The 18,662-nt window shown below is 46.6% G+C and overlaps 1 protein-coding gene across 2 annotated transcripts in view; it reads right to left on the bottom strand.

The window, feature by feature from the left end:
• Positions 1–3,250: 3,250 nt before the first annotated feature.
• The window catches only part of Syx5 (syntaxin 5), a 292,245-nt gene continuing 276,833 nt past the window's right edge, over positions 3,251–18,662 (bottom strand). For both annotated transcript variants that reach the window (XM_065424230.2, XM_065424229.2), the window contains exon 11: positions 3,251–3,526. In XM_065424230.2, coding sequence (XP_065280302.2) covers positions 3,367–3,526 — 160 coding nt within the window. In that variant the 3' untranslated portion in view covers positions 3,251–3,366. The remainder of the gene's footprint in view (positions 3,527–18,662) is intronic.

Raw genomic sequence — 18,662 nt, 5'->3', positions numbered from 1 at the left:
CCCCTGCTGCTACGGCCTACACCAGAACGACCATGGCACCGTGTCGGAATTGACCTGTTCCAATACGCAGGGCACTCGTACGTGGTAGTGTATGACGACCACTCGAACTTCCCAGAGGTTGAAAGGTTGGTGGGCACAACAGCGACGGAAACCATTTCTAAGATATCTGCCATATTCTCTCGCTATGGCATTCCTGCGCAAGTCCGCACTGACAACAGGCCCAGTTCGCTTCAAGTGACTTCGTTGCTTTCGCAACATGGTAAGACTTCGAACATATAACATCCAGCCCTAATTTTCCGCGCTCAAATGGCCTAGCCGTAAAGAGGGTACAGATTGTTAAAAGAATTCTCAAGAAAGCTACGGAGGGCCGTGAGGATTTCTGGTTGGGCCTTTTGGCTTATCGATCGTCTCCCTTAGAAGATGGACCGTCTCCCGGAGAGTTGCTGCAAGGTCGTCGTCTTCAGACAACTGTTCCCGAGTTCAACACTGATGGGGGATGCCCTGTATCAAAACATCGGCAATCATTGCGGGGCAAGCCACTATCGCCTCTTGAAGCAGGAAACCGGATAAGAGGAAAATCGGATAAAAAATGGGAACTGGTCACGCAAAGCAACGGTGCTTAAAGAAGCAGCGCCACGTTCGTATATGGTCCAAACTGAGAACCACCAACAGCTGAGGCGCATTCGACAACATTTGCGGCGAACAGACGAGCACTGCGAAAACGTGAACGACTACGAGAGTAGCCGGGAAGACACTGAGCCGGAACCGAATAACGTATAACAACCGATCGAAGCTTTTGAACCGGTAAACGATGCAGGTGACATTGCGGCAGCCGACCGCTGCTCAAGCCGGCAAATGACCGGGGTTCCTGACTCAGCCGGGCAACAAGACACACCGGGAAACCCATCCGCACTGCCAACAATTCGTCGGTCAATCAGATCCCGGAGGGAGCCGAAGAGTCTTTGCTACGTCGAAAACTCTCGTCAAGTCTGCCAGCTTAATTGTTTTTCTTTTTGTGTGTGTGTTTGTTTGTGTGAAGACAAGCTAGTCTCCCAAATTGTATGAAGAAAAGATGTATCCGAATGGGCTATTGCGCATGTGCGCCGATATCGTTTGCCACTTCTTTCCCTGGCACTCCTTTCCCTCGCTGCTTACGCAAGTACTTAAGCGTATGAATAAACGACCAGTTGGTCATTCTTTGCTCAGCAACAAGTCGCCTCAGTCCGTTACTTCAAACACGATACAATAAGAATTGCTGCTAAATTCTTTTTCACTTAGTGCAGGCTATGACTTTTCTGATAGAGAAGTTTTTGACGAGTAATCTCATGTTTCTATCTGTTAGATATTACGTGACTCATATACACCTATCTGTGATTGTAACATGAACAGTATTTTTAGGGCTGAGTAATATACTGCACCATATTAAGTTACATTAGAGATTCGGACACCTTTCAAGGAATCCGAATCTTTGCTGGCATCTGTTACAATTGGTACTTTAATTCTAAATGGCTAACCATTGAAGGGTGTCGAGATGAGGTCCACCAGATATTGGCTGACAAATATAAATGGTTCGATAGCGATGGCCACTTCGGACGTTGATCCCAAGGAATAACCTAATAGAATTTTTGTTTTTCACTGTCCCTGTTGCCAACACCTTCCCTTAGCCCCAGCAACAATTGAGCGCTGCACTTCATAGAGAACCCAGACTCCAGCGTTATGGCATTCACAATCTTGTGACAATGTGTGACTACTCTTGAAAGAAAGGTATTGGTACGTTACAAAACAGCCCTTCTCTTGGGCTTGCACATCGAGTCAGTTTTCAGTGTCACTGCCAGATGTGTCCACAAAAAAATTTTGGAAAGGGATACTTAGTGAAGGTAAACATGTGAAGGGCCTCAGAGGACACACTGAAAGAGCCAGACCAGTTCATTCTATTTACTGTATTTGTGCAAGGTTAATAAAAGTAGCAGGAAAGTAACACCTACCTAATTGATTATTTTTTAGTAATTCCTCAATTACTTTTGTGGGACAATCACAATCAATTACATTTTTGAAAGTAATTGTAATTGGCTCCTTTTTTTCTGTAACATGTACAAGTGTGGTTATAAGTTACGTAAAGCTGAAAGTAGTAGTGTGCAGCACACCATGTATGTCTTGGAAGTAAGCTTTAAGAAACATTATTGAGATTAGTAGACATACCTACATGATTTTCACAGCATGGGGCAGCTTAGGTACATGACCTCATCAAGCCTTCACAATGAGTCAAATTTTTGTTGGGTAAAGTGACACGCCCAAAGTAATGCATTTGCTTTCACTTGGCATCTGAACAAGATATCCTGAAACATTTCACTATCAAAGGCTCGTGACAAATCTGCACGAGCAGTTATAGAATGTGTTCTGCAAACTGCACTAAAAGTGAAGGAACTGAATTTTTGAGAGCATTAAAGCATGGGAAGGGTCCACCACTATTGCATCAAACATTCCATTGAGAGGAAGCAAGACGCGACACATTCCTCCTCACCTGCTTCTTTCCTCTTTGCCATGAAAAAATGGCTGTGGCTTAGCTAAGGTTAAGCCCAGGATGCGAAGCATACTAGCCTTTATTTTAGTTGTTGAACCACTGTTTAGCCTGGTGAACTGCTGTTGCTTGGCTATATTTGGTTCGGCTAGACGAAGAAACAACTCATGCGTTACTCTGCTTCGCCCTCAAGAGTGGAACGCGAGAGCGTTCCCGTCGACCCGCCAAGGGGTGTAGGACAATGAGCTACGGCGCAGCGACTACGCGCCCCGCATTGGACGCGGTGAGCGTCGAGCAACACAGCATTCGGCGCGGCAACGAAATGTGCGCCTGAGCAAGCGACGCAGGCCTGAGCCTTAGAAACAGCTCGTTTCTAAGGCAACGCCGCATTCACTAGAGGCGCTTTTGTACCGCTTTGAAGCATCGTACTCGTGGCTCAGTGGTAACGTCTCCGTCTCACACTCCGGAGACCCTGGTTCAATTCCCACCCAGCCCATCTTGCAAGAGTTGAGCCAAAGCCACCTAGAAACAAGCGCAGCTGCTTATATACCGCCGCGACGCCGCGAGCGACGGCACGAGTTGGAGCCCCGTTTCTCCTCTGTCGTGACGTCACGTGGTATGGCATGGGGTCAAAGGTCATTGAAGGCGACACCGCCGCGCCTGAGGAGCTGGGTTGAGCTCTCGTAATATGCTTCGCATAAAAAGTCTGTACACAAGAATAGACAAGCTAACCACAGAACTGACAAATAAAACTTTATTGTCTATTTTTATACATGCCATCATTCTCTGCATTTGTAATGCTACTGGAAAGTTGAAGCTGCTTGACTCAGCACTGCACGTGTCTCATTTCAGGCCACAAAGACAACAAAGATGATAAAGAAAACAATGAGTACTGCAAACACCTTGATCATGAGCCACCGGTTAGAGGTCACCGACTGGAAGTAGCGCAGGATCTCCGAGTGTGCAGCCTCCACGTTTAGCGACGTGTCCTCCACATTGGCATCAATCCTGAAACATCACCAGGCCACAGTGCGTCAACTACTAAACACACAAAGCTGCTCAGAGTGGAACGGTATGCCCTTACCAACATTGTGCACCATCACTATGTCAAAGCAGAAACAACAAAGCTATTTAAAGGTGCTTAATAATATCGGGTGGTATTTCTTTAAAATAGGTTTGTTTCGGAACATGTTGTGTTTTGTTATGGAGGCTAGTAACTGCTTAATGCATATTTAAGGAGGCTTTATAGCTTATGCCGACTTTTCTAATTTAGACTGAACTTAGACGAACTTGGAGTGCTTGTTGGGCTTGTGCCAATATCGATCTTTTGGTTTAAAGTGGTGTCAAAGGGAATTGTAATTATTATCAAATAATATTGAAGCGAATAGTTTGAATAGTGTGATTTGCATAAAACGTGGACACAAGTGCCAGATGAGAACAAATCTAAAAAAAGTGGTTTGCTTGCCAAAAAAGAAATGTGCAGTTGGTAAATGAATTTTTAAATAATTATGATTCGCACGACCCGATTACATCACTATATATAGATGGCATGGCCGTAACATCCCCAAATGAGACAGCTAATGCCTTCAGTCAATACTTTTCCGCACATAGTACCTTCCCTGATAGTCCCGATTCTTCTCTTTTGTTCACCCGTCACACACAATCTTATTTTTCTTCATCCCACAAACACTGAAGAAGTTGAATATGTCATTTTAGGTTTAAAATCAACTGGCCTTGGTCTGGACAACATCTCCGCAAAACACATCAAATTAATTTTTTCTACAATCTCTTCCATTTTGAGCCACATGCCGTATTTACACGATTGTAAGTCGACCTTTTTTAAAATATGAAAATATGAAGTGGGGGGGTCGACTTACAATCGAAACCAAAACATGGCACCGAAAAAGAAAGAGAGACCAACAGGACATCAGGGGAGCTACAACATAATTCCAATTTTATGTTTGCTTTACGGCCCCACCTGTAGCTTTCCGCTATCCCGCTGGTTTGTTCGCCTTTCGGAAGGGTTTTTCAACATTTTTGGGAGTTTTACAGTGCACACAGCACTCATGTGGGTTTGTCGATAGTTCATGGAAGTGCCGCTGTTCCATTTGTGGCAGCACCCTCAGAACAATGGCACTTGCGGGGAGTATCGATAGTTCATGGAAGAGTGGACACCGCTCGCGACTCACGTGTTTCTCTTTCCCTGTAGCTCTTTAGTTTCATGCGTTCGATTTGACTGCCGGCCACGCACTACTTCCGTGCTTCCTCAGTTGTCATGAGTGCTCAGAGTCCACTAAACATTCGGTGCTCGTTCACAGCCACGCTGAAGAGGGCTGCCATCCTTTACGCTGAAGAAACAAATAACTGCGCATCGGGCCACAAGTTTGATGTTTCTTAATGGGTGGTGCAAGAGTGGCGATGGTAGCGAAGCAAAATTTTCACCTGTGATGGCAAGCGAAGAGGTTTTGACGGACCGAAGTCGGGATGCTTTCCAGAGCTGAAGGCCAAGCTTGCGGCATACGTCGCCGAAATTTGTGATCGGTCCCTGCCAGTGACATGTGACATGGTCATGAGAGAAGCCTGGATCTTCTCCTTTTAAGGACTTGTTCTGCCGTGAGTACAAGTGGCTGGCAGCAGAGGACCATGAACCTATACAACCGGACATGTCAAAAGAGCCTCCCTGATGGCTCTGTGTGGTTGGGTGCTTTCAGCGTGGACTTATGTACGTATGCAAATGCGGAATTTCGCTGGACGGCGACGTGCTTCGGGACCGTAGCAGCAATGACGATAGCAGTACTAGTGAGGAGTAGTAGTCCAGTGACCATGCCAGCTACTAATAAATTTTTGTTATGGAATGCGCCTGCGGGTACGCTATTCTTTGTTTTTTTTTTTCTCTGTCACACATGATATGGAGGGTCTACTTACATTCGAGTCGACTGACAATCATGCAAATACGGTATTTAACCTTATTTCCAGTTCTGGATATCTTCCTGAGCAAGTCAAGGTTGCAAAGGTCATACCTATTTTGAAGAAAGGTGACAAATCTGCATCTGAAAATTACCGTCCCAATTCAGTTCTTCCATTCCATGACAATGTTCTGGAAAAATTTATAGGAACAAGACTACACAAGTACTACATGAAATTTAACATACTAACTTCTCAGTTTGGATACCACTCAGGGTTGTCTACTGATGCTGCCATTGCACTTTTCACAGATAATACAGCAAAAGCTTGTTAATTCGGATCTCACGGGAATGGGAAGAATGTCCGAATTATCCAAATGCCGAATTACTGAATGAACAGGAAAAACAACATTAAAATCAAGTTGGAGAAGCATACCTTTATTTAGTGAAGTATTTCGCAATAGTCGTCTGCTCTTTCGTGCAGACTCAGGCTGACATCAAAATCTTAACTCTTCCAAATGACCAACGGCCCACAAACTGTCGGAAGTGCTCAGGCAAACGTCCTCCAATATCAAAAGCACCTCCGTGACTTCTCGTGAGGTGTGGTGAGGTCGTGGCCGCACCTCCTTGCATGACTCTTCATCTGAATCATGGTATTCTCAGGCGCCCGTGACATCATTTATAATTTCTTCATCAGTCAGGAGACCAGTCGTGGCAACACAATCATCAATCGCGATGTAGTCCTGAAGGGTCACACCTGTGGGAAGGACAGCATCGAAGGTTGGGCAGTCATCATTGGTGGACTTGGCTGACACCTTGTCAGCTACTGCCGCATGCTCGGGCCTCACAAAACTGCTGTGCCAAAAACAGTTGGCGATGACTTGCGGAGGTGTATTTTTCCACACGTGGGTGATGATGTGCACTGCACCCGAGTAAGTCTACTACATACAGCTTTCCAACTTCTGAGCATAAGATCATTCGCTGTAGCAGGTACTTTCGGTACTTTGACTTCACGTAGTGAATGATACTCTGGTCCATCGGCCGAAGGGCACAGGTAGTGTTGGGCGGCAGAAAAACTACCTCGACACTTTTCAGTTCAACTGTACAGTTATGTGTACTGCAGTTGTCAACAACCATAATTATCTTGCGGTCCTTAAATGTGAAGTGCCAGTGTAACTGCTGCAGCCAGCCTCGAAAAATGTCCGAGGTCATCCAAGCCTTCCTGCTCGCTGTGTACTCGACAGGAAGGCTTTTGATGTTTTTAAAACAACGTGGTTTACGCGCCTTCCCGATGACAACAAGTGGCAAGCGCTCCATGCCAGTCATATTGGCGGCAAGAAGCACTGTTATCCTTTGCTTGCACTTCTTGCCACCAATGCACGGGTCCCCTTTGAAAGTCAGCGTCTTGTCGGGCAGAGCTCTGAAAAATAGAGCAGTCTCGTCTGCATTGAACACGTCATATGCGGTTCATATGCGGCGATGTGCTCAAGCAGCTTCACATTTTTTCACTGGGTGGTCACGCTTTCATCAACGCTGGCCTTTTCGCCACACACACTTCTGAAGACGAGTTCTTGTCTCTCCCGAAACCTCGTGAACCACCCTTCTGAAGCTCTGAATGATTCAATGTTCATCATTACAGCATACTTCTCTCCTTGTGCCATGATGAGAGGTCCGCTCGAAGGCAGATGCTGCACGTTGCAACAGTCAGCAACCCACTGAAGCAAAGCTTCTTCGAGCTTGGGATGAGCTGCAGTTTGCAATCGCTTTCTTGATGCATGAAACTTCTCGCTTTCGAAGGCTTGAAGACGCTGTTGTTAATTTTTCACGTACGTTCCCAACATGCTCCGCTTCACGTTGTACTTGGTCATAATGTGTTGTCGCGATTCCCCAGTCTTCGAAGCCTGTAAAATTTCCACCTTAGTCGCCAAGTTCTTGGCTTCGTACTTCTGCCGCTTTGCCGGTGTTGCCATCACTGTAGCGCACGATGGTGGCGGCATGCAAAACATGGTCACAATAAAGAAAGAAAACTCCCCAAGAAGAGATGATGCCGACTCGACAATACAAAGGGAAAATGGCATCGAAGGCGGAGTGGAGCGGAGAAAGAAGACACAGACGTTCAGTGATGCTGCGATCCCCCCCACTAATTGATGACGATGGCGATGCCTCAGGTTTCGGTTCACTCCAGTGGTGCCAGCACTGCTTTACCACACTTTCGTGTAGTGGCAGCCGTCCACATTTGTCCAAATCAAGCGGTTCGGGGCCAAATTCTGACGAATCAACGAAGCTTTGGTGCCATAGACTAACATGCACTTTGGCCGGAACCAATAAAGCCATCCGAATTATCCGAATGGGTGTCGAATTAACAAGCTTTTACTGGATTAAGTCTTTCATCGATCATGGTGATATTTCAGCTTCTGTATTTATATATGTTTTAAGGGCTTTTGATTCTATTGAATATAACAAGCTTTTTTTAAAGCTTGAGTGTTACGGCATTGTTGCTCCAGCGTTAGCACTGCTAAAAAGCTTTTGATCTAATAGGCTGCACCTTGTTGATGATTGTTTTTCTAATCTCTCATATATGAATAAAGGTGTTCCCCAAGGATCTATTCTAGGGTCCATTTTGTTTTCAATATACATTAATGACTTGCTTTCTTGCCTTTCTCACCCTAAGTGTATTCTGCATGCAGATGACACAGGCATCTTTTCTCACAGCTCTGACCTTAAGGAGGAGATAACTTTATTGGGTCCTGAGGAACCCCTTCCCACCCACTCTTGGTTTAGAGGTCGGCAGGGGTCGCGGGCCGCACCCACGTTGGGACGGGAAGCCCGTGAGCTTCTGCCCTTTCGTGAGCCCTCTGGACGGCCCAGAGTTGGGTCTGGTGGTTGTCGCTTCGCAGGGCGTCCATCCAGTCTTCTTCTTTGCTGAACACGGTGCCGCTTAACGCGGAGCATTGCCAAAGCATGTGCGATAGTGAGCAGTACGATTCACCGCAATCCGGACACTGCGGCTCTACGTCCGGTGAATAAAGGCTCATTCTACCTCTCGAGGGGAACGACCTTGTTTGCAGCATTCTGAATATAGATGACTGTGGTCTAGTGAGTTTAGCATGGGGGAGTGGGAAGGTCCTCCTCGACAGCTGATAGTGCGTTGTTATTTCGTCAAAGGTGAGCAGCGGGTCTCGGTGCTCCCCTCCCTCCCCGCCACTTCGCTCGCCACGATCGCCGCGGTGCGTGAGTCCTCGCGCGCGTCCATGTGCCAGCTCGTTGGCGTTGGGAAAGTCGGGGTGCACGTCGGCCCTCATGTGGGCTGGAAACCATTTGAGGATGTGATGATCCGCGGCTCCCTCACTGCCGAGGACAGCCGCCGCTTTCCGCGATATCGAGCCTGAGGCGAATGCTCTGGCCGCCGATCGCGAATCTGTGTATACGTAAGGACGTTCAGGGTCCCTCATTGCCATGGCTATTGCCACCTGTTCAACCACCTCGGACGTTACCCCCTTGACCGATGCTGCGTTAATGATCGTACCATCCCAGCGTATCAAGACGGCCGCGTACCGGTCGCTGCACCCGTACTGGACCGCGTCTACAAATGCCGCCAGTCCCAGACAGTTGGCGGTCGATTTTAACAGTGCTCGGGCCCTCGCCTTTCGGTGCCCCTCCTTGAATTGCGGGTGGACGTTTCTCGGAAGCAGTTCTACCTTAAAAGTGCCCCTGACCGCCGCGCTGAGCGCGACGCTGCGTGCGTTGCACTCTGCCTCTGCACTTATCCTTGCTTCTTCTAGGATGCGTCTGCCGGCCCTGGTGGTCGACAGCCGCACGACCTGTGCCTTGGTCTGTGCTTCGATGATTTCTGCTAGCGAATTGTGGACCCCTAGCCGATCAAGCCACTCCGTGCTTGTACTGATCGGAAGACCTAGCACCCTCTTGATGCTCTTGCGCATCAGTGTGTCTATCTTGGCCGCGTCTCTCTTGGTCCATTTTAGCGCCGAGGCTACGTAATTTACGTGACTCATGAGGAAGGCGTGGCAAAGTCTGATGAGATTGCTCTCGCTGAGCCCTCCCCTACGGTTGGTCACCCTGAGGATCAGCCGGAGCATGTTCTCCGTTTTGGACGCGAGTCTCATGACCATTTGCGTGTTACCGCCTTTAGCCTCAATTAGCAGCCCCAGGATTTTTATAGTGTCCACTCTGGGGATCGGCTGGCCGGCACTCGTGTGTAATTTGATTGGTATTTGATCGATCGTCGCCAAATTCCTCATGCCTTGTTTCAAGGGCCTGTAGAGCAAAAGTTCCGATTTGCCGGGTGACAGACGGAGTCCCGTTTCCTTCAGGTACTCTTCTGTTGTGTCCAGCGCCTCTTGAAGAGCCCGCTCGACTTCTGCGTCGGACCCTCCCGGGCACCACACCATAATATCGTCTGCGTACAGGGCGTGATTGACGTTGGTCACTCTCGTCAGCCGGTGCGAGAGCCCTTTCAATGCTAGATGAATAATAGTGGGGAGAGCACCGCCCCTTGTGGGGTGCCCCTCACGCCCAGCGTGTACCAGTCGGACGTGGCCTGTCCTATTTTGATCGTGGCTTTCCTGTCTCTGAGGAAGGAGCCTATGTAGGAGTGGAATTTCCGTCCGTGCCCCATCACCGAGATCGTTTCCATTAGAAATCTGTGTTTCACCGTGCCGAACGCTTTCGTTAGTTCCAGGGCCAGTATGCCCCTGGTGTCTCTGGTTATGCCGTCGATTATGTGCTTTTTGAGTTGTACCATTACGTCCTGTGTGGAGAGGCCCGGTCTGAAGCTCACCATGTTATGTGGGAAGAGGCCCTCTCTCTCTATGTACCGCGATACTCGGTTATGTATGGCATGTTCCGCCGTCTTGCCTACGCACGAGGTCAGCGATATTGACCGCATGTTCTCCGCCACAAGTGGTTTACCGGGTTTCGGTATTAGTATGACCGAGGCCTCTTTCCAGACCTCTGGTACTTGTCCCGTTTCCCACGCTCTGTTGATTTCTTCGGTGAGCTTCTCGACCGACTTTCCATCTAGGTTTCTTAACAGTTTATTCGAGACCCCATCAGGGCCCGTCGCGGAGCATCCGTTGAGGCCTTGTAAGGCATCCCAAATTTCCGATTCCGTGAAGGGCGCGTCGAGTTCTTCGACCTCCGTGCCGGCGTATTGTGGATAGTCGCCATCGCCTGACGGGCCCAGTGGCAGATACGTCTCCGCCAGCTCCTATAGGAACTCGCTCTCCGTTTTGCCCTGCTCCTTTTGTTTGTGTAAAATCCTATCAATTGCCAATCTCCGATTGCCTTTGAATTGCTTGTCGTCTAACAGTTTCTTTAGGAGGTTCCATTTGCGCCCTGTTCTCATTTGTCCGTCTACCGACGCGCACACCTCGTTCCACTGTTGCTTGGAAAGCTCGATCGAGTGCGCTTCGATTTCCCGGTTTAGTGCCGCTACTTTCTTTCGCAGTCTGCGATTTAGTCTTTGCGTTTTCCACCTGGCCGTGATGGAATTCTTTGCCTCTAATAGGTGTGCCAATCTCGCGTCCATCCTTTCCACGTTCAGTTCAGTTTGGACAACCCTCCTCGCGGTGCTAACGTCCTCTTTGAGCCTTCTAAAAAGGCTGTCTAGGTCCGCATATTTGCTTTTGTCTTCCTTCCTTATTTTGCGGAAGGCGTCCCAGTCGGTGACCTTAAATTCTCTCGCTGGTGTCGCCTTCATGGAGATCGTCACCGCCAGTATGCAGTGGTCGCTGCCGAGGTTCTCGTGCAGGTTGCGCGACTCGGCCCCTTAATGTTTTAATTTCTGACTTACAAGCAAGATTTGAATTCCCTGATGCAATGGTGTGTAGCAAGCCGGTTATCAGTTAACCCTTCTAAATCGTCTTTTATGCTTTTTCATTCACCAAACAGGAAAAATATGTCTCCTTGTCTTTTCATCAACAACCAGGCTCTTACTTAATCCGAGCATGTTACTTTTCTCGAAGTCATTGTTGACATTCATCTTAGGTTTCATAGACATTTCTTTTGTCTGCATTAGAATATCTTTTGGCATATGTGCCCTCCTTAAAGTGACACTAAAGGCAACTACTAAGTCGACATGGACAGTGTAAATACCATTTCAGAAAGCTTGCAACGCAAGTTTCGTGGCAAGAAAAGTACATTTGAAGGGTCTGCATACCTTTATCGCAATTCAAATCTCCTGCCACCTAACCGGGGAGTAGCGATGCTTCACACGCCATCGTCACCCTTTGCTGCCATTGGTGAGTAAAACGGCACTTGACAGACGGCGGTACCGTATTTTTGAACAAAGTGCAAATGTGTGGCCATGCAGAATCCGAGTCAAAGCAGAGCGGTGGATTCACCGCTGCAGCTATTTTTGGTCAAGTGGTATGGACGTTCGGACATTCTGTGGCATCACATCGAAGTGGAATTCTCTGCTACTTGCAGTTTGCGCGAGTTTCGCAAGCCAGCAAACCAGCTCAGCCCTACGTGATAATGAAACTACTGATATGCGAAAGTGTGGGTGGTGCACAGTTGAGCTAAAATGAAACCTTTCAACTGCCCTTGTCATTGTCAAGAGTAATGTCAATGAGTTTTTTTCTAAAAATGAAATACAAGTGGACAAGTAGCACTTTCTTTTGCTTTAAGAGAGGGTAGCAGCAGTCGTAATCTAACCTAATAAGAGGTATAGATTAAAGGGGAAGAGCAGCAGGAGAAAATGAAATAACAGTCGATTTAATCAAAGATGGAGGAGACATAATGCACAGAAAGCTGGCAACTTTCTATACGAATTGTCTATCGACTGCAAGGGTCCCAGAAAAGCGGAAAAATACAAACATTATAAAAAAAATTATGGGGTTTTATGTGCCAAAACCACTTTCCGATTATGAGGCACACTGTAGTGTGGGACTCCGGAAATTTTGACCACCTGGGGTTCTTTAACGTGCACCTAAATCTAAGTACACGGGTGTTTTCGCATTTCGCCCCCGTCGAAATGCGGCCGCGGTGGCCGGGATTTGATCCCGCGACCTCGTGCTTTGTAGCCCAACACCATAGCCACTGAGCAACCACGGCGGGTACAAACATTATACTAATCCACAAAAGAGAGATGCTAAAGAATTGAAAAATTATAGGCCCAAGAGCTTACTCACAGAATTTATAAATATTCACCAAGGTAATCTCCAATAGAATAAGGGCAACACCGGACTTTTATCAACCAAGGCAGGTTTCAGGAAGGGATACTCTACAATGGATCACATCCATGTTATTACTCAGGTAATCAAGAAATCCACAGAGTACAATCAGCCTCTATATATGGCTTTAATAAATTATGAAAAGGCATTTGAATCAGTAGAGATACCAACAGTCATAGCAACATTACGTAATCAAGGAGTAAAGAACGCTCATATAAATATCCTGGAAAACATATATAGAGATTCCATAGCTACCCTAATTCTCCGCAACAAAAGTAGGAAGATACCTATAAACAAAGGTGTCAGACAAGGAGACACAATCTCTCCAATGCTATTCATTGCATGCTTGGAAGAAATATTCGTCATTAAACTCGGAAAGCTTAGGGGTAAGGATTGACGGCGAATACCTCGGCAACCTTCGGTTTGCCGATGACATTGTTCTATTCAGCAACATTGCAGATGAGGTACAACAAATGATTGAGGACCTTAACAGAGAGAGTGTAAGAGTAGAGGTGAAAATTAATATGCAGAAAACAAAGATAATGATTAATAACCCGGCAAAGGAACAAGAGTTCAAGATCGCCAGTCAGCCTCTAGAGTCTGTGAAGGAGTACGTTTACCTATAGTCGGATACAACTTTAGAAAAATGGGGACGTTTACTCCTCCGAGGCAGAGGCACACGAGCATCCACCAATGGGTGCGTACTCTGGACTAGCGTCATGAGCCAGACGGCCGGTGACCCCGCCGACAAAAAAGATGGCCACCCGCGCTTCGAACTGGGCGAGGTCGCGTCAGCTGTGTGCTTCAGTCCCTCGTCAGAGTGAATTCCAGAACTTTTTGTGATGGTCTATCATGCCAGAAATATTACTGCGAGCTTATGATGCGCCATTTGTGCCGCGTGCGTTTATTCTGAGCTGTGATCTGGCGAAGGAACATTGCAGCGACCATCGCTGGCGCTGCGCTACACTTTGCCTGAAAACAGGATCCCGCGGCGACCGCTACGAACACACATCCTGCGTGTTTGTTCCATGTTTTATTTTGCTCCTGAGTGAAGTTACTAGAAAAGTTTTCCAAAGACTGGTGCCTACTGTTCGCGGCGGGTGTGTTCATGCATTGTGTCACTGCGTTTTTCGTCGGACGGGGTGAAGTGATGGAGCAAAACCATTCTCAGGAGAAATCAGAAAAGTGTGCGCGCATGAAACAAACCTACGAGTGCCTCAACAGAAAATATTTGCAGAAACAGCTTTCAACACAAAAATTTGTCGCCGTCAACTTATCGTGAACGATCAAACGATGAATCAAGCATTTTTGTACCTTCCTGCCTCGACCGTATTCTCGCACCAGGTTTGTAATGGTTGCAATAAATGCATTGTTTTATATAAGTACTTTTTCCATAGCAACTGATTCATTCTATGCTTGGCAAAGGAGTGGTAGGTACGCCGTGTACATGTGAACAAGCGCAAAAGCCTTGCAGAGCTGCTCTTTCTACTTTTGTCACTTGCAATGAAGCTAAAGAGCAGACGACGGGCAGCATTGTAGAAGGCATGGGGTTATTTTTCTGTCGCTATCCGGCATGTCCTGTAGCACATGAGAGCTCTGATAAGCCAGTCATCAAAGTACAAAAGTCTTTATTTATACCGCGATTACGTGTTTCAGGAGCACGATTTTTCGAGCGGGACTATTTTAGCCGCGGAGGCAATCGGCTGTCGCGCTTCAATCAACTGGGCGGGGCCTCCCCTTTTTTCTAAAGTTGTATCCGACTATAGGTCAATCACAGGGAACCCTGATCATGAGAAGGAAATTCATAGAATAAAAATGGGTTGGATTGCATATGGCAGATATTGTCAGCTCCTGACGGGAAGCTTATCATTACCATAGAAAAGGAAGGTATATAATGAGTGCATTTTGCCGGTGCTGACATATGGAGCAGAGACTTGGAGACTGACAAAGAGGGTTGAGAACAAGTTAAGGACCGCACAAAGAGCGACGGAACAAAGAATGCTAGGCATAGCCTTGAGAGACAGAAGATTAGATTAGATTATGGGGCTTTACGTGCCAAAACCACTCTCTGATTATGAGGCACGCCATAGTGGAGGACTCTGGAAATTTCGACTACCTGGGGTTCTTTAACGTGCACCTAAGTCTAAGTACACGGGTGTTTTCGCATTTCGCCCCCATTGGAATGCGGCCGCCGTGGCCGGGATTCGATCCCGCGACCTCGTGCTCAGCAGCCCAACACCATAGGCACTGAGCAACCACGGCGCGTCCTTGAGAGACAGAAACAGAGCGGTTTGGATTAAAGTGCAGACAGGTATTACCTATATTCTAATGGACATTAAGAAAAAAAAAATGGTTCTGGGCAGGTCATGTACTTCCGCGGGTCCCCGATAGGGGCCCCCAATGAAGCTCCTCAGGATCAAATAAAGTTCATGGTCTGTCTGTCTGTCTGTCTGGGCAGGTCATGTAACGCGCAGGTTAGATAACTGCTGGACCATTAGGGCTACAGGATGGGTACCAAGGGAAGGGAAGTGCCGTAGAGAAAGGCAGAAGACTAGGTGGTGCGATGAAATTAGGAAATTCACGGGTGCTAGTTGGAATCAGTTGGTGCAGGACAGGGGTAACTGGCGATCGCAGGGAGAGGCCTTCATCCTGCAGTGGACATAAAATAGTATGATGATGATGATGCAGTACAATGATGTTCTTATAATGAGTAGTTGAGTACTAGTGACAATTTATATGGGGAGTGCCTTCATCATTAGGCAAGTACTTGAATGTCTAGGGGGAGTCTTTAATCGTGTCCTGTATTTAATTCAATTTCTCGATCACTAAAGCTCCGTTCGTGATAATATGGACGCCTTAGCACTAATCCATCACTTTTGCTTGACTTAATATTTGCCCTTAGTGTCCCTTTAAACCAGATTATACTTCCACGTCCATGTACTTTTAACATTATATTACACCTTTGTACACCACCACATAAACTACTGCATCTTATCATGGAGTCATACATACTCTGTTCACCTCTCCCCATTGATTAAACTTCAGAAACAAGCCGTTCACATTATTAAATTCGCTCCCTGGCTTTTGCCTTCTTTTCACATTTTTGTTGATCTTAATATCTTGGCTTCGTCTAGCCTTTTATTTTATAATGTAGGCATTATATTCTCTAAATGTGATAACCATGTCCTCACTTTAGACGTTTTTCCTAAACGTGTGCTCTTTAATCCTAATTCTACTCGCTTCACTGCCCATGGTAACTTGCTCTTGCCTAGTATCCATACTAATTATAGTAGATAAATTTTTGCTTTTTTCTTCAGTAGCATTTTGGAATAGATCACGCACACCTATGAAACCTGCAGCTTCCGTGACAATGTTTAAGAAAATCTGTTTTTAAACTGTATAGTATTACGATATCATCGAGTGATGCTGAAGGTACGAGCCGCCACGAGAACGACGACGAAGTGGGTCTGTGCCTTTTGCCGCGGGCGAGTGTCGGCCTGGCGATCTGGCTCCAGTGTAAATAACCTGTATATAGCTTCTTTATTCTGTGTCTTTCCACACGTAACAATATTGAAACAATGGTTAACTTAGCTAACGGAAGTATGACACTCAGGAACGCCGGACCAATGCGACGGACCTGTCTTCTGCGCAGGCTGAAGACCTTTACCAAGTGTTATCGTCCTACAGAGATATTTTCGACTTCGACGATCGCCCTTTAGGCCAGACGCTCGCAGTCAAGCATCGGATTCTTACTCGCGATGCTACTCCTATTCACCGACGACCAGGAAAGTTCAAGCCTTGCAAGAGTTTCCTCACCCAGTGTCACTGCGAAAGCTCTAGGAGTTCCCTGGGCTGCTCAACTTCCATCGGCATTTTATTGCCAACATTGTCCGAATTATTATACCTCTGACCGAGCTTCTCAAGACTATTAGAGCTCTGTCCGCTCCACTGTCCTGGATATGCTAACTTGTGTAGACCATTATACCCGCTGCCCTGAAGCATTTCCTTTCACTGACATAACGGCACTTACAGTGGCTTCCGCATTTGTCAGTGTTGGCTGGATCTCATGCTTTGGATGCCCCAACATTGTTACGACTGATCGTGGCTGACAGTTCGAATGTGATCTCTTTCACGAACTCATGTGCCAGCTTGGCATTCGCCATATCCATACTACTGCGTATTACCCATCGGCAAATGGAATGGTTGAACGCCTTCACTATCAACTGTGGGGAGCACATGCACCCGTCTTCCCTCGTATTGTTGCGTCGAGAGCCAGCATAGACATGGGAGAGGCGCACTACGCCCTCTCCCTATTCTTCCACGCTCTCGCGACGCGCGCACCCTTTCTCCCCAGCTCACAGGCAGGTAGCTGACGGGCGAGGAGGACATTCCCCTTACCCAGGTAAAAATATACAAAACAGCGCGACTGGGGGAGACCCGCTCTCTTGGGACGCCGGACACCTGCACTGCCTGGATGAAGCCACCTGCCACGACCCGTGAGTGACTTCGTTTGCCTGACCCACCCAGGCAATGAGGCAAGCCTATTTATTACTTTTACTGAGAGGACGTCCCTCTGCGAGCGTTCGTTATTGCTGGTAGCAATAAACATTGTTACAGTTGACACCGCTGGTTGCCTTATTCGTTCGAACCCAACGTAGCAGCGATTCCCCCGCTACGGGTTGGGAGTACCACGAAGTGACTGCCTGTGGCTAGTTCCGGAGCTCGCCTTTAGCCCTAGCCGCACGCAGAATGAAACCCCTACATTTGGCGCTACCAACGTGGATCGAATTCGGCAACACGGCGAGTCTTCTGGTGTGTGTGAAGTGAAGTGAAGTTTATTTCCAACACCGAGTCGGAGGTTCTTGGGCAAAAAGATGTTGCAGACATCTTGAGAGTGCCCAAGGACCCATTAAACAGCAGCAGACAGATTGCAAAAATAATCATCTGAAACGCTGTACAAAAACATAGGCATGAAATATAATACACACAACGCAACACTTTAGTGCACAACATAATTGCATATAATGCAGATGTCACAAAATCCTTATAAGCACTTGTGCAAAGGCAAAAAATAATTTTATACATCAAAATGAAATATATACCAAATAGCAAAATAAAGATGTTGTTCGAATGATTCTTACATGTTTAAAAGCATATTTCGCACATGTTTCTTGAATTTATATTCTGGTAGTTCGAATTTGGTACAAGTTAAGAATTTGTTCAGTATTGCTGGTAACTGGTATTGAAGACATTCTCCGTAGCTTGTACGGGAAAAAGGAACTGGTAAGGGTTGATTACAGAGGGAGTATCGGGGGGAGCTATCAAATGAATGCTCATAAAGCTTCTTCTTTTTTGTATAAAGTAGTAGTTTATATGTATAAAGATCACTTGCTCTAGTAATATCGTGCTTTATGAATAGCTGATGAGTACGCAGTTCGCGAGGGTGCCCATAAAAATTTTCAAATATTCTGAGAACCTTCTTCTGCAACACTTCGAGTCTGTTTAGGTTTTGAACAGTCGTTTTTGCCCATACTAGTGCGCAGTAAGACAAGCGAGAGAAGAAATGGCCGTAATATATAGCTTTCTTTAGCCATAATGGAACTAGGTTTGATAACCTGTACAGACAGCCTACAGTTTTGCCCAATTCAGAAGCAAGCCTGAACACATGGGTATTCCACGACATGTTTTCCTCGAACCAAACACCAAGAAATTTTTGCTTGCGAACGCACTCTAATGTTGTGCCTTGAAATGAAAATTTCAGATTAATACATGGTTTGTTCGTAGGCCTAAAAATAACGTATTTTGTTTTACGTGCGTTTAATGCAAGTTTGTTTTCATTTAGCCACACTTCCAAATGCCTTAAATAATTTGTTACAGTAACTTGGAGACTTTTCATTGAATCAGCACTAAAAAAGACATTCGTATCATCCGCATACATAACTAGTTTTTTTGTGTAACGGATATTACATATATCATTAATATAAACTATGAATAGTAAGGGTCCTAAGATCGAACCTTGTGGGACGCCTTGCTTAAGTTCAATTTCTG

Source organism: Dermacentor albipictus, chromosome 7, assembly GCF_038994185.2.
Source record: "Dermacentor albipictus isolate Rhodes 1998 colony chromosome 7, USDA_Dalb.pri_finalv2, whole genome shotgun sequence".
NCBI classification, from domain to species: Eukaryota; Metazoa; Arthropoda; class Arachnida; order Ixodida; family Ixodidae; genus Dermacentor; species Dermacentor albipictus.
This window is presented reverse-complemented; position numbering and strand designations above follow the sequence as displayed.